This window comes from Daktulosphaira vitifoliae, unplaced genomic scaffold, assembly GCF_025091365.1.
Source record: "Daktulosphaira vitifoliae isolate Bord-2020 unplaced genomic scaffold, ASM2509136v1 Scaffold_1, whole genome shotgun sequence".
NCBI classification, from domain to species: Eukaryota; Metazoa; Arthropoda; class Insecta; order Hemiptera; family Phylloxeridae; genus Daktulosphaira; species Daktulosphaira vitifoliae.
The window spans coordinates 75,875,176-75,892,223 of NW_026099572.1; the positions used below are offsets into that span (position 1 = coordinate 75,875,176).

At 24.5% G+C, this 17,048-nt stretch overlaps 1 protein-coding gene across 2 annotated transcripts in view; it reads right to left on the bottom strand.

The window, feature by feature from the left end:
- Positions 1-3,147: 3,147 nt before the first annotated feature.
- LOC126896661 (uncharacterized) overlaps positions 3,148-17,048 on the bottom strand; it is a 30,531-nt gene continuing 16,630 nt past the window's right edge. For both annotated transcript variants that reach the window (XM_050669614.1, XM_050669615.1), the window contains 2 exons: positions 7,956-8,116; positions 3,148-6,313 (listed from right to left, as the gene is read on the bottom strand). In XM_050669614.1, coding sequence (XP_050525571.1) covers positions 6,254-6,313; positions 7,956-8,116 — 221 coding nt within the window. In that variant the 3' untranslated portion in view covers positions 3,148-6,253. The remainder of the gene's footprint in view (positions 6,314-7,955; positions 8,117-17,048) is intronic.

Genomic DNA, 17,048 nt, shown 5'->3' on the forward strand with positions numbered 1-17,048 from the left:
AGTGATTTTAATCACTGTCAGATATCATTATACTTGATCCAACTATGTCACGTCCCCACTGTGCCGCGACCACCCTGTGCTGGGTCTTTTTAGGTATTTTATTCTTAAATTTGAAAGAAAATCACGTTTGATAATCAAATTTAGTAAAATGACCCTCTTAAAAAAAATTTCTAGATCCACACTTGTATATTTACTGTTGTTAATATAGTAAATATAAAAAAACTATGATTTTCTAATACAACTGATGTGAAAAGTTATGAATGTGATTAAAATTCTGGAAGTGTAATTAATTTAGTAATTTTTTTTAACAAAAAAAAGTGTTATTATAAACTAAACTCTGGATGTACTGAAAGTTTTAGTAGAATAAAAATATTATAAATATAAAATGAAAAAAAACTTCCCTAGTTCCAAGGGAATTTAATATATATATATATATATTTTGTGTTGTTATTAATTTGTATAATGTAAAGAGTGATCAGTAAGTAAGGAAACAGGTCAATTGTTTGTAACGATTGACCTGTTTCCTTACTTTTTGAACAATATATCAATAACTCAATTGCTTTTGGCTTTAGATTTTGGACTAATAATAATAAAGTATGGAAAATTATAGTCAATATATCGGATATTAACCCTAATGACTCTTTTTGCATGTATTAAAAAAAGTATGACAAAAAAAATTTTAAACTCTTACCAAAATAATATAATATACATGAAAAACATAAATTACAATCGAATAGTTCATTTTACTTTTTAATAATCTAACAATTTATTCAATATTTTCATCCGTTACGTTAAACCCAAGTAAACGCAACTTAACCATGATGTTTATTTAAAAGAAAACGAAAATATCAAATGACGATATAAACAAAACATTACTAGATATCTTGACATCGCTCAATCACAAAATGTTATAATAAAACACTTAATAATAGCTAATCAAGATAAAGGTTTATAAAATTCATATAAAATGGGAAATTATTCCAGGAAAGCGAATCTTTCTTGAACGAATCGAAAAATCAACATGTTTTAGTTCAAGAAATATCTGAATAAAATCCATTTTAGTATATGTTGAAACTATACCCTAAAACAAAAAATTCACAAAAAAATGATGATTTCAGCTAAAAATGATTATTGTTCATACTAATTTAAGTAATTAATTATTCAACTCAATAAAAGTGTTACACTAAATTAATTGAATTATCATTATTAATTCATGTCAAGTTTTCTCTGTATAGGTGATTAAAATTATATTTATTAGTAATGAAAATTATGGTGTCAACTAATATAGCTTTATTTAATGTCTTTTAATTGAAACCTGAGAAAATTAAAAAATAAAAAATTTTAGTAGTTTAAATATTTATTAATATATAATTTTTTTTTAATACATACAATAAAACATAATATACTAATTTATATTTAAAACATAATGGATTATAACTCCATTTAAATTTATTAATTATTTTTGAAGAAAATACAGCTCAAATTTCAAATCTGATATGTTTATGTGTAAATTGATATGTTTTAAGATATTCGAAATCATCGACGGATATACTGTATCTTTTTTTATATTTTAAGTTACCCAATGGTTTTTGTAAACAAATACAAAAAATATTCTTTAAAAAATTATGTTTTTAAAGAACTAAGCGAATAATGTTTACATTAATATTTTTATAGTTTGGTAACTTGTAAGTAAACACTTATTCGATATAGTTGTTCATTTTGTTTTTTTCCAACATTTTTATGTAAATCCGCCTTTGATTGCGATGATAAAATTTTTACAATTATTACGTTTAATCATTATTTGGCATAAATATCACAATATTAAAAGTAATCAAACAAAAAGTAAATCAATAAAAATAGTATTAATATGACTTAAAATACTAATGGTATTTTATAAAACATTGATATACACTTAAAATCTTATAATCTGATAACAATAAGATTAAAATTAGTTAAAACTCTATTCAGGACGTAAAAATCACATTTTGATCATGGATTAGGACCGTTTTACATTGTATTTAAAAATATATATTTAAGTTAATATATTATTATTTAATTGTGTAATTATTATTACTTATTAGATTCAAAATATAAGTAATAAGTAATAATTGACGAAAATATGGGAGAACTAGTTTATACAGTATTAATAGTTGTAAACTTTTAATTGACGGTATTCTATATTACATATTATCTAATTCAAACACTAGGAAAAACAAGTGCTATGAGGACAGTTGATGTCGTTTGATGTGCATGCAGGATGTTAAACAAACAGTAAGTTATTTGATAAGGTATATTTTTTATTAATATCATTTAGTAGGATTATTCGAATTGTTTTTAACGGACCTCAGTCAATAGAATGCAATTTTCGGAAATGAAATTCGCTAATAATATTAAAATAAGTTTTTTGTATATTCATTTTCAATATGTTTTAATGATCCAATCTTAATAATTTTCACGACAACTAATGTGTTTATGCACGCTAATAATTAATCTAATGTTATTTAATTTTTTATAAAATTGGTAACGTATTTCTTTAACATAAAACTATTCATTTCTAATCAATGTTGATATCATATTTTTCTAAGGTCAGTGAAAGAGTTAAGGGATAGTCAAATAACGTTAATGTCCAACGTGATAATTTTCAATAAGTTAATTATTTGGCTTAAATAAATTCAGTGGAAAAATAACCATACAAAAACATTAATTAAGTTAAACAATATCAAAAAAATATATAGAGTATTAAAAAATGTAGTTTTTTATACTTCCCCTAACTGTAAATAGTGCTGTCGTATAATGCTTTTTTAAAAGTATATCAAATCTTCAATTATATCATTAGAATTAACGACGATTCCGATAACGATTTCAATTACGTCACGTCCCATTATATGAATCATAAAATTAAAAATAGTTATTTTCTTTGTTAAATCCCGTGAGACGTTCTTGTATAAACTTTTGAGACGTTAAAATAAATATATAGGGTGTTCAGTATGTAAGGAAACAGGTCAATTGTTCTTATTATTTGTACCAATAGATTTGCTTCTTTATTTACTGAACAATCTGTATATTTATATACCTAAGGAATATTAAGGTATTTATTTATAACACTAGGCGTTTTAAACTTGCACAAATGTGATTTATGATCGCGCCAATAATCACATAAAATAAAAATGTCTTGTTTAAATTGGTGTATTCATCTTATGAAAACCGTGTCCAGTCGCCAAACATTTCTATATTTATTTGTATGCTAATAATTGTGTATGTTTTAAATGTTTATTATGCGTAAATATTGTTTTTTTTGTTATTTATATTATAATCTTTCTCAAATATCTAGTAGTTGTGATTATTTTCTTTCATAAGAATTTTTTTTAATATTTCTGCAGAAATATTAAATAAATGTTTGCAATGATTCTATACATTTTAAATTATGTTTCTATTTTAACATTAAAGATAATAATTATTGTGTGATTTAAAAAAATAGTCGTACATCATGTTTGGATAAACGTGCTAAAAAATTGTTAACATCTACTAAATTGTGTAGAGAATAAAAAAAGTGTCATGTTTTTAGTTAACTACTATTATCCATTGTGGGTGACACATGCAGTATAAATCCTTAGCTACTATATCTTGTAATGGTTAATTAATTTGTAAAATTTAAATAATTTAAATTATAACAGTATAAGTTACCTATTATAAATATATACTATGTATTCATTTGCAATTACATTATAGTTTTGTATATTTTATAGATCTTAAGGGATACACTGCTGACATGATAGATTCATATAAAGACGCTTCCAATGAATATTTGTTTTCTAAATTAGTTGTTTATTAAAGTCCTTAGCATTTTTTTGGTAAATATAATTTTTTTTTAGTGAAAAATGAGATTAAGTTATATGAAAAATCATTTTTGATGATCATGTTAGATAAAAGAAGGGATTTCTCGTTAATATATCAATTCTTGGTAAATATTGAATAATAAATCAGTTATTTAAGTAAATGCAATAAAATTCTAGACCTAATTAAAAATTAAGTGTTGAAATATTAAAAATTTGTGGGGTAGTTAAATAATATAGTCAGATGTTAAATCAACTAATTTGCAGGACTATTGTCTAGATTCTTAAAAGTTTTAATTATGTTTAAAAAGTAAAAGTTTTAATTAATAGCTTTTTGTTTCGATGGTTTCTAATAAAATATTGTAAGTCAATATTGCACCACCCTTTCTTATTAGAAATGGCTTAAACTCAGTTTTCATATAATTACACAACATAATGCGTTAACATGGATATTTTTATCGTACCTATAAAATACATGAGTAATTATTACTTAATTTTGTTTCATTAATATATGACTTAATAATATTTGAATTTAACTAATTATAACAGACTATCCATGTTCTTAAATATATTTTTAAAATTGTATTTTTTATTGAAATTTTGAAATGGTTTCTATTGATAAAGTGAAAAACTTTTATTATCAAAGTAGCTATGTTTAAAAAATAGTTTACTTAGGGATATTGACTGAATTTATTATTTACATAAATGAGTGTCTACTATTAGAAAATAATTTTTTTATTAAATGATAATGATAATTTATTTATTTAAAATAGCTTTTACGTTGTATTATAATTATATTAAATGTCCGACTCGTGTATCATCTTAAGACCTCTTCATCAAATAAATTAATAAATATTTAATAGTTTCATAGGCTTGTAAAAATTAACTATTAAATGCATAAAACTGTATAGTATTGACTAAATAAATACTATATTAAATATAGTTTTGATTTTTCTGACAAATATTTGATAGCTATTATTAATTTGTATAAGCGAGGAAGGTATTAATTGTTTTTGGACTATAAAAATAGATCCAACTTTATCTACCTCAATTCAAATCGGGATTTAAATAAGTATCCATGCATCTAAGTAAAAATTATGTTATTATTTATTTGAGGTTTTTTTCTAAATCGAAAGCTAAAACTGGTTCTAAATATTAGCTACAAAAAGCATTGACCGTGTTTTAAATTAGTACCATCGTGAAATAAGACTTTGTCATTGATTTGTATAATACGTCACAGTTTCTACACTTTCAGACTATAGATAAACTATTGGTTGTTTTATGTTTATTTAATGTGATATATGTACATATAATAATTAGAGTATACTTATAAGGTAATGAACACTACTTAGGATAAGTTTTGTTTAGTAATAGGGTTGATAAAATTAAATATGCAGGCACATGCAATAATTGATAAAACAGAAGAATATAATTATTTTTAAAATATTTTAACAGTTGGTAAATAAAAAATGGGGTTTTAGCGTTTTGTGTCTAAAATTCAGTATGAACAATTAAAAACATGCAGTAACTGGTTAAACAATATAAATTATTTATAAATAAATAAATATATATATCATATATGAGTACATAAATAGTCAACTTAATGTAGCTTAAGAATAGTAATAAATAATAACAATGCATAATTAATAATACTAATAATAAAAGTATATACAAGTTCCAATTAATATATTATGACTAAAACAAAAACACACAAATTAGTTTATTGCGTCTTTCTATTGATCTGTTTGATCACAGAGAGTTTTAAAAAATTATATATTCATTTAAAATAATAAATAATTAATAAATAAAATATGGTAATGTACAACCTGTATAAATGTATCAACACAATACATACTTGGTAACAACAACACTATTGTAGGAACTTGATAGTTATCATGAAGTATTATGTTATTGAACATATTAAATATGTATTTGTATATATGAACTTACGAGATATATTATCATAAGAAGAAAAACAATAACGAGTTTCTTGAATTATACTATAGCGGTATTTATCAATCTTAAAAAATGTAATTATTTAATTTATTAGATCGTAGAGAAGTAGCGTATTGAAGGACGTGTCAAAAGTATCTTTTAGTGTCTTACAAAAACTTAGTGATGTAACAAAAATTTCTATTGACAAATTTATGACTATTTCAGATTTTTTTTTTAAATTGAATCTGTTTTTTTAATTTAAAATTAAAAAATGACACTCCTGTAAAACAATTCAAAATACGCTACTGAAGATTGTTGAATTATAAAATCCATTCATAAGAGAATATATTAGTTGGCTTAACGAAATTAAAGATATTTTAAATCGAACGTATATAGAAGACAAAGTGTTCAAGTATACTTTTCAGATTTAAAACATTAAGATAAATTTTTTAATGTCGAAAACAGAGTTATTTACATTTTGCATATCAACGTCCTCTTGCCCATCGTAAAAGGGCATCTGCTAGAATATCCAAGTGCGCCTTAGTCTGAAAAAAAAATTTTTTTTTTTTAAGAAATTCGAATTCATAGTTTAATTAAATCAAGTATTATTTTTTGATTAGTTTTCGGAAAATTAATCATTATACATTAAAAATTTTCAATTATAATTAAAGTAAGTTTATATCAAAATACTTTGGGTAGAAATTTGATGTGTATAGTGATGACTGGTAGAGCTTAATAAGTATATCGTAATTTGTTAAGAGAATATAGATGAAAATGGAATATTATAACTATTAAATGCGATTAAACTTTGTTGAATTGTTTATAAATTTGAAATACTGAATGTATTAATTTGCTCATGAAATGTTCAATGTATATGTGATTAAAATTACCATATAGATTTTAAACTGTCTTATACAGATCAACAGAATTTCTACTTGAAACAAAATTACGATTAAATTGGATGCGCATTATGTTTCAATATAGAAATCTGAAAGCTGTGTGATGTTGTGTAGGTTATTTGATTTTAGTTTGAACTTGTGCATTGACTTTGCTCGTTAAGTGTCAACAAAAATTATTTTTATTTTGAGCTATACATATTGGGTAAATATTTATCTGAAAGACAAAAGGATTTAGTCAAAGCANCTCGTTAAGTGTCAACAAAAATTATTTTTATTTTGAGCTATACATATTGGGTAAATATTTATCTGAAAGACAAAAGGATTTAATCAGANTTTTTATTTTGAGCTATACATATTGGGTAAATATTTATCTGAAAGACAAAAGGATTTAGTCAAAGCAAAGTTTTATTTCAGTGAAGTTGTATTGTAGATTATAAAAGTCTAAGACGATTTTTATATATAATCTATATCAATAGAAGTATAATTTTTTTTTAGTAGCGCTAATTATCTTTCAGTTGATACAGTTTACAAAAAAAGTTATTGTCAATTTTACTTTTAAAAATCATTTAGGATAATTTTTCAGTTTATGATGGTAATGTCTTCGACTAAGTGGAATTTGGATTCTTTAAACGTATTATTCATTAATATTGGTCCAGTAGAAGCTAAAAGCACGACGTGCAACAGATACAAAAAAAAAAAAATGGTAAAATTTGTACCTTTCAATTTTGAAGCAAAAATTATTAAATTATCATATATAGTGGTGTGTCATAGTTATTATTAATTGTTTATTAAATTATGGATCTGCAATGTGGGAAAGAAAATGAGGAGGATTACAGTCATACGCGTTAGATATCAGTGGACAAAGTAGAGTTATAAATACTCGAAAGTCAAAAGAAGCAATACAAAATATAAATAATAAATCTTCGACCTTTCTGACATCGACTACACAAAGAGACTGTGCTAATCGAGTTAGATTAACCATCCTGTACCTGGCTTTTCTCAATTCTGGCTTATATTCTTTACATCGCCTCCACTCTGTAAATAAACTGTGAACTAAAGGGTAGCTCAGTTTGGTGCCAATAAGGCTTGACGTGACGTTGATAATAATCAGAGTTGTTCATACAATTGGAAAAGGGATTCTTAATCGAGTTACGCATCTTTTGAGATGGCAAAAGTATCGATCATCAATTAAAAAGCGAAGGAATCAAACATCGGAATATATTTTTTGTTTAAAATAATATATTTGAAAGAAAAATTTAAGTTCCATTGCAATAATTTGTTTACTTACTGTTTTGAAGAAAAAACAATTTTTTCTGTCCTCGTCGTCGCCATTCGGACAATCGATGTAACCATCACAGAGCACATGATCATCTATGCACCTGAACCTTCCCTCTTTGTCTGGCGTTGGACAAGCGAATCGCTCAAATCCATCTTCGGTGGGCGGACACTCTAAAATAAATAAATAATTAGGTAAATTATTTATGCATAATTAAGTAACAAAATATTTTTTTCCGTTTAAGTATTCTTAAAATGTCGAAAACTAATGATTATTTTAAGTTTGAGGGTCATATCCCTACACTCTTCTATTAAATCGTTACTGATTTCATTATTCATTTAAAACCAATATGTGTTGTGAACGATAATCAACAAGTCATAGGTTTAAAGTAAACTGTACAGCCGTATAAAGATAACGTTAAATTTACATTATTTATGGATTCGTTTGAGAATTGTCGTCTGTCATTATATGTGTGTTTTACATGTATATAGTTAAAAATCTACGATTGTAGCGCTTGGGAAGACTTGCTATCTGGAAACATTCTATTATGTACCTCCCACGCAATACACTTCATCATTATAATTTCTCTGTTCGGTGTTTATACTGATGCGTCATACAAGTTTATTAGAACATTAAAAATTATTATATAATTTATTTTATAGGTAAAATAGGATTTTTAACTAATATACCACTAGTAATAATAAAAAAATTGTAAAACTATTTGAATAATTATAGGTTTTAAGTATACATATTTTATATAATTTTAAATTGAATTAGTTAAGACCAGAGTAGTCATTATAAATTTTACTGTGACGAGACAAATTTTTGACCGGCCTATCATTTAACAAATCCGTTTGCTTCGTTTATTGTTCATTTCCCATCAACTCTACTCTATATAACACTTAATATAAAAGTTATCATGACAGAATGTTTTCTAAAATCATTTTAATGATAATAAATAAATCACTTGTATGTGTAATTTTTATACACATATTTATTTTTTTGGTATATATATTTATATATTCCCAGAAGACATTTCAGTAAAAACTATGAATTGTGGCTGATAGGACCTGAACATTAGACACGATTAAGAATTAAACACGAATTATTGTTAAAATGTACGTTCGAAATTACATATAACATTTTTTTAGGATATAATGTTAATAACTAAGGTTTAAACATTAAAATTGAAATAATCAGAGAACTGTTTTTTTTATTTTGAGGTTTGTTTTATATACAATATTTTTGTGTTACAAATGTTTTAAATGGGTTTTTAAATGTTTAATTTTTATATTTAGTATAAAATTTGAATAAAAAGATCATGGAATACACTATGGAGGGTATTTTAAAAAAAAATTGGCCTCATTTCCATCTATGCTCCTAAGATATGCCCCTAGAAATTTAGAATGAATATGACTTTTAAATTATCATATTAGTTTTGACAATGTGATATATTACTTTTATTTACATTTCCGAATAACAAATGTTTTAGTTTGTTTATTTTTATACTGTGGAGCTCAAATAAAAATATTTCATAAATAATACTTAGAGGATTCAACTGTTAACTTTGGTTTCAAACTTTATGTTTGTGTTATTTTATAGTCGAAGTAAAACGATTTTTCACTTTTTAATTCAGTAGATAAAGTATTATTTTTTAACTTATCATGTTTTAAAGTCGACCATTTCGAAGGTTTAATGGACAGACGATGGGCGTAAGAGATCCAGTGGGCTGCAACGATCGTTAAAGAAGGAAGCGTTTTCAGTCCAGAGCGCGTGTTTAAGCTCTTATAAATATACATTGTGTTGTTTTTACTATAAAGTTAGGTTGTGGGAGACGACTTTATCTGCATTTTATCCTGGCTTAAATGACCAAAAGAACGGAATAAATAATATATGTTTGGTTCGTATTTCCGTTTACTACAGTACACTAGTACAGCTTAAGTTAGTCTTTCTTTTATACCAATGTAACGTGGTATTTTTATTCAATACATAGCTATGAATATGATTCATAAGTGAAATTGAGCTTATTTGGGGTTATCGCATTACAAGGTTTTTACATTCATCCTAAATCAACAGTGTGTCATTTCACATAGTAAACTGAATTCCACAAACTTTATTATATTGAGTATTGAGAAATATGTAATATTATTATTTTTTATTTGGAAGATATAAATAATATGAAACTGTCAAATTTTTTTGTATATAATAATGAGCTCTTTATAGGATCCATAGAAACTATAGTTACCAAGGAATAATTGAAGAAACATTAGCTATACTACCAAAATATGTTTAGAAAAATGTATTACTCTGGTTGTTTTTTATGGTTTTATCATGAAAAATAATTACTGACCTATACCAAGATTGAAGTGTTATACTTATGTTAGACATACGCTTAATTGTAGGTGAAATTATGTAATGTAATTAAATGGTATTTTATTAATGATTTATACCAGGACAAGTGCAAATATATGCGGAGTAAACAAGCTATCGATATAATATTAATATTGACCTTAAGCGTAGTAATTTTTAAATTGTTTACAATAGTTGCACCCCAATCAAGTTAAAACGTGAAGAATGGGTTGTATCTTAAAAGTCAAAGTGCAAATTCAGTTAAAAGAATAAATAAATATAATGATAATAATAGAAATATAACTATATATTTTATATAAACCTATAAAAAAAATAGCTTTATTATTTATTTTAAAGAGTAATGTGGATCAGGAGTGATCCTAGAGATAATTTTCAGGGGGTGTGGAGTGAATTTTGCCAACTGTTGTTGATAAATTTGCTGACTAAATTACCACAATGAGTAAAAAAAATCCATAATGTGTTCTAAAAATATCGATTGGGAATGACTAATAAAAGTTTGAGTCCTCCCACACTGCCTTAGAATCGCTCTGATGTGGATATAGATACAGTTAAAATAAACTTATTTGTTATGAACAAAAACGCTATATAAATAGTATTTTTATTAAACCCTTAACAATAATTATCGTGTTGCTAAGACTTGTAATTGCTATGTTAATAATTGAGTTTATTTAGTTATACTTTTTGAAAAACTCGGTCGTTAAAAAATTCTTATATCAATATCTTAAAGATAATTTGTGTTTGTTGATGGTTTTTCACTGTAAAATAATATTATTCTTATGATAATGTAAATTGTAAATATGACAAAAAAAACGTTCGTTTATTTACTATCTTATAAGTTATTTTGTTATGTATAACCTACAAAGTTCAATATATAATATAAGTGTATGTATAGCTTGTTTTATTTAATTATTTCATCCAAAGTTTAGTTTAATTTGCTATTCAAAAAATGCTTTTCGGAGACTTAATTTATTTAAAATAACATTATAAAAACAAGTGGCAATTAAATATTATAATATCAAGAATGAATAATTTTATTGTTTATGATTGAAGTAAATATTTATTGTTGTTTTCAGTTGTTAAATATTTATCATACCTATTCTCATATTAAGGGATTGTATTTATTGTTTAAAACTATTTTATTAGTTTAAACTTGTTACATAAGTAAAATTAAAATTATAAAAACTATAAATGCTGTTGAATGGGGTTATTAAAAAAAACTGTTGTATTTTTGAAAATCGATTGCTATCATTAGCTTCAATAGATTTTTTATAAAAATATATTGAATTTATTTCTGGATGACATATTAATTATTTATTGTTCAAGCCTCTAAAAATAGATTTGTTTCTAAGAAAAAACTGGGACATTTTAATTAATTAAAAAAAGTATTTAATAATAATTAAAAATAAAGACTTCACTATTTTGTTTAGTAACACCTACTTAATGTTATATTTTTGTGTTTATGCTATTGTTGATTTTATCAGAATGAAAAACAATATGTTCTATTGAATGTTATACATCGTGGGTGTAACAGTGGATACAGTTAAAAAATAATTACAAAAGCACGTACTTTCTATAGATACAGTTGGAATTTGAAATTAATCAGCAGAAAATCCCTACAGGGAATACTTGTAAAATGTTCTTTTCATTAAAACACTTTCTCCAAAATCCAAATTATCTGGGCATATTATGCTATATTATTAAAGTATAAATTGTAATAAATTATTTGTGTGCGCCAGTATTCTTCTTGGAAGATTATACTAGTGAGTTTAATGTAAAATGTGTTAAGAGACATTTTCAGTTATTCAATAAATAACGTCGTGACTGTAGAATCTACTAACTTATATTGTATATAAAATAATCTTTTGGCAATGATTTTGTTTTATCGTCTAGACATATTCATTTTAAATCCCTCATTTATTTTTATGTAATGTTTTTCATATATTTATTTGATCTTATTTTTTCTTAAAACATTTTTTTATATACAAGAGTTTAAATTATTTACTCAATAAATAACTATGTAAAATTGTGTTTACGATTTATTACACGCTCAATTACATAGCATGGCAAAATTTAAGCCATAAAATGTTTTTAATTTTTTTTTTTTACTCCAAGGGTCTTGAATTAAAAGCAAAATGTTTTCCTTCACCTCTTCTTGCTTATGTTTATATAATGTTTAATGATAATTTGTGCAAAATTTGAGGTAATTCCATCAAATTTTACCTTTGACATAACCTTTTGATGTTTTACAGAAGTTTAGAAAAATTATAGCTAAGCTTAACTATATAACTTTTTTTTTATCTTTATTTATATTATTATTAATTGTGTCGATAGAAAATTTTAGGAGGATTCAAACAATACTAAAGTATTGTACGTTATAGCATCTATATTGTTTGCTCCTGTATTTTCTATTGCTTTTTTTTACAAATTTATCATCTATTTCGTTGCCTTTTATACCGATGTGATCAGGTGGTACTCACTCTATACTATATCATTTTCTTTTTTTTTAACGTTTTCTATTTGATTAATTATTTTTGTCTCGATGTTGCCAAGGTTAAAAATGTTTTGTATATTTGGTGATAACGCTCAGTGAGTTGCTTAGTATGATAGACTTGTTATTTTCTGTGCTATTTATAATGCCAGTTGCCATTGAAATAACTGTAGCTTCAGCGGAATATATTGAACATTTATTTAGTAGTTTTTACATGTATTTTGATTTGTTTTTTTCTATAGCAAATCTTACTCTTCTTTCATCTTTCGCATCGTCTGTGTATATTTCAATATAGGCGCTATGGCGTAAAATGACTCAACACTATACATAACCGTCAAAATAGTTGGAAAAATTCAAATAAAAAAGTTAATGAAATAGAGTACTACAATTAGATTAAAATAAACTTTCCCACTAATATTAGAAATGAAAAAAAATTAATAGAATCTACATAGGACATGCACGACTAAATCATGTTTTTTTTAACAGAGAGAGGAAACCCCAGTATGTTCAATGTGTGACATGAGAAAAAGGCCAGGAAACTGTTCAGAATAAGCCACCACCTAGCTGACTACCCAAAAAATGAAATTGATTCTTGTATTTATTTTGTAACGCTTATGTAAAAAAAACTTAAATATTGTTTTTTATCAATATAATTGAGAAAAAATCATGACTGAATTTATTTTATTCAAATATTTCTAACTTTGTTAATTTGATAAAAAAACTACCTTACAGTAGGTCGTTGTATGGTTGGGACTAGAATGACTTACAGGTTAGCTCGTACTGGTGTAAATTTATAACGCATACTCCACTCACGCAACAGGCATACTCATTCTATGTATTAAAATGTTTATAGCTTAATAAGTATTTGTTATACAATTTTTATCGGCTCAATAATTTTTTTTGTAAGAAAACTAATAAAAACTGGCTATTTAATATTTTTCATTATTAAAACCAAATTACAAGAAATATCATTTAAACATAGTGTTTAAGAATACATAAATTATTTATAAAAATGTTAATTGTTTCAATAGTTACAGTAGTTGTCAGTTAAATCTGTATCACATTTTTTCATAAAATATTAAAAATGAATATTTAATCTTATTCGACTACTTTATGATTCATTTAAAGATGTTACGGCTCAATATTAATACATCTGAAAAACTTAAAACGGGGCAAATAGGCTTACAAGATTTTACGTTTATATTTGTGTTTACTAGATAAAATCAAAGTAAAAGAGAATGTAATAATATTTCAAGAACTAGCGTAAGTTAAACAATAAAGAATAATTTTAATGTAAAAAATAAATAGTTGTTAGAGTAATTTTTAGTTTTTCTAAGTGTAGTAGTTTTTTAAAAATGTTTTGAATTTAGAAAATATTTTACATTAATAATAATAAATTTATTATAATGTAACCATTATTTAAAAGTAATCGCTGAGTAAATAAGTATGAATATTTAAAATGATCTTTATTTACTAGAACTTTAATTAATAATTAATAGATTTTTAATTGTACATGAGTTGAATTTATTAATACTTAAAATAGAATAAATTATTAGTTCTAATAGGAATAATTATAATTTTCCAATTTTTGGTTTTTGAAGTCAACATTGATCTTTAATTGATCGCTAAATAAAAACCTATTTAGGAATATTTTTTTAAATTTTTTACTAGTGTAAAATTTTTGATCTAACTATTACTAAGTAATTTTATGTCAACTCCTTATACAGAGACACATTGAAGATTTTGATGTATTGAGTATAGTATATTTAAAATATTTTTGAATACCAACATTTTCAGTTCATCACATTTTTGTTAATAGAAATAGTTTTTTGTGTCAATCACTTATGAGATATACCCCTTAAAATTTGTGCCCAGGGTCATTGCCCTTTAAATGCACTTCTGTCCTTATACCTTATAAGTGTATTAACATTACATTTTTAAATGACAGGAAAGGCTCTTCGTCCTTTTTTACTATACTACATTTTTTTTTAAGTAGTCTTAACAAAGTATAAAAATATTTTACTCCTTCAGCAATTTTTATCCGGCATACGACCTTGAAATATTTTTTATATTGTTTATAGGAGTCTTAAATCTATATCAATAAATAATTCAAAACTATTTTTGAAATATTAGCTGAATAAATCAGTTTAAGATTTATTTGTTTTAGTATTAAGTATTAAAAAAAATAGTTCACTTATAATCTCTCCTTTCTAAGCTTGTGATTAATAAATTCTCGTCTGACTTTCGTTTTGAATTAACTTAGTTTTGACTGAATATTTTTAAGTGATCATACTTACATATTAACATTGATTTAATAATTATTACTGAATCATTAATAATGTTATTATTGATTAAATTATTCAATTAATAAATTATGATAGAGTAATTTTTTCATAAATAATTTACGACATTTAACGTAAATAGTCTTTCTCGAAGAGGCGTATTCAGGAAGAGCGCTGAAAGGTCTGCAACCTATTACACTGTATAATAAAGTAAACAAATTATTTTTATTATCTATAAAAGGGTAATAGTTTTTATTTTTATCACATAAAAACGCGTTACTGTTTCGACATTTTAATGTCTTCACAATTTTTCCAGGGAGGTGTTTAAAATAAACAGTACACAGTGATGAATGAAGTATAACTAGGAATATATGAAATGGAAGGGTTTGTGGGGCCAACCCTCTATCACGATAATATTTATTTTTAATCAAAAAATTATATTAAAATATTGGAGTGGATATTATGTATACAAATACACCCATAAATCCTACCTCCCTAGGCATAACCTATATTGAAATTGATTTTATTTGCTGATGATTGATCAGTCCGATAAGCCAGAAATGAATTATGTTCGTAAAATATATTTTACTGATTACTAATAGAAAATCAGTTAAATTGGTTGACCTTTCGGATGTGTAAGTACAATAAATAATATGTATTGCAGTAACGATATGCATATAAAATGAACAATTTTTTCTGTATTATATCATGCGACATTGGTATATGACACAATATTTTGTACGACTCGTTCATCTAAAATTTAATTCTATACTGAATTTTAATATTTTAAAAGTGAATACCACAAAAAATTTATACGAATAGAAATAGCAAATCTTAGATGATTTGGTCATTTTATGGGGAGAGAGAAATCCAAAGTTATATGAACAGTTATTGAAATTAATGCTGAGAGAAGAATGGTAGAGAAAAACCGAAAAAGAGATGGAATGATGCTATTGAATGCGATATGAGGACAGCTGATGTGTGCATAGATGATGTGGGAGATTGTGTCAAGTAGAAGTTTAGGATAAGGGTTACCGACCTCAAGTAGTTGGGATAAAGGTAAAGAGCAAAAAGAAGAAGACATAAAAAAAAAAATTAAAACAAAAAGATATTTGCTTTTAAGTTATTATTGGTTTTGATTTTTAATATATTAAAAATTATTCGTGCTAAATATCGATTCAAATTATCATGTTTAACTTATTTTTTTATTCCTTTAGAGTTGATATTTATGAAAGTTTATAATTTAAATGTTTTGAATTTTTAAATTCTTTTTAGCTAAATTTGAAGAAATCTCTTTGTAGACCAGTGTGTTTATTCATAATTAACAAAAAAATTATCTTCTGAACAGTTTTGCACCAAGAATTTCAATTTCTATAAATGTTTGTCATAGAAATATACAACTACTTTATAATTTTTTATAATTTCTTTGTAAAAATTACAATATTAAATTTGTTAAATATCAATTTTATGCTAAGATTTATTACTATAATTAAAACTATGAATTACTAAGTTTTTATTCATATATTAAACTTCTAAACCAAAGAACTACTTATCAAGATATAATTAAGGATATAGGAGTTTTTGTTGCTTTTAGAATAATCCACCAATTTCTTAAAATAATACACTAAGTATAAATTTGCATGAATATATTATATAAATATATTCATATATTAAATATCATTTATACTTGTTCCAACTATGCTACGTGCATACTGTCCCACGACTTCACTGTGCTACCGTTTTTTTACACTGAATATTTTATTTGACATGGTCACTTATAGTAATTTTCTCTTTATTTAATAATTTTTTACTAATACTAATAATACTATCCCGCGACCCCGTTGTGTCACCGTTTTTAATTTCATTAGTGTAACAAAAAAGTAGTTTTACATTCTAAAATTTTGATAATACTAATGAAATGAAAATAATTTTTTAAAGCTTACTGCAATTTTGTAAAATTATTTT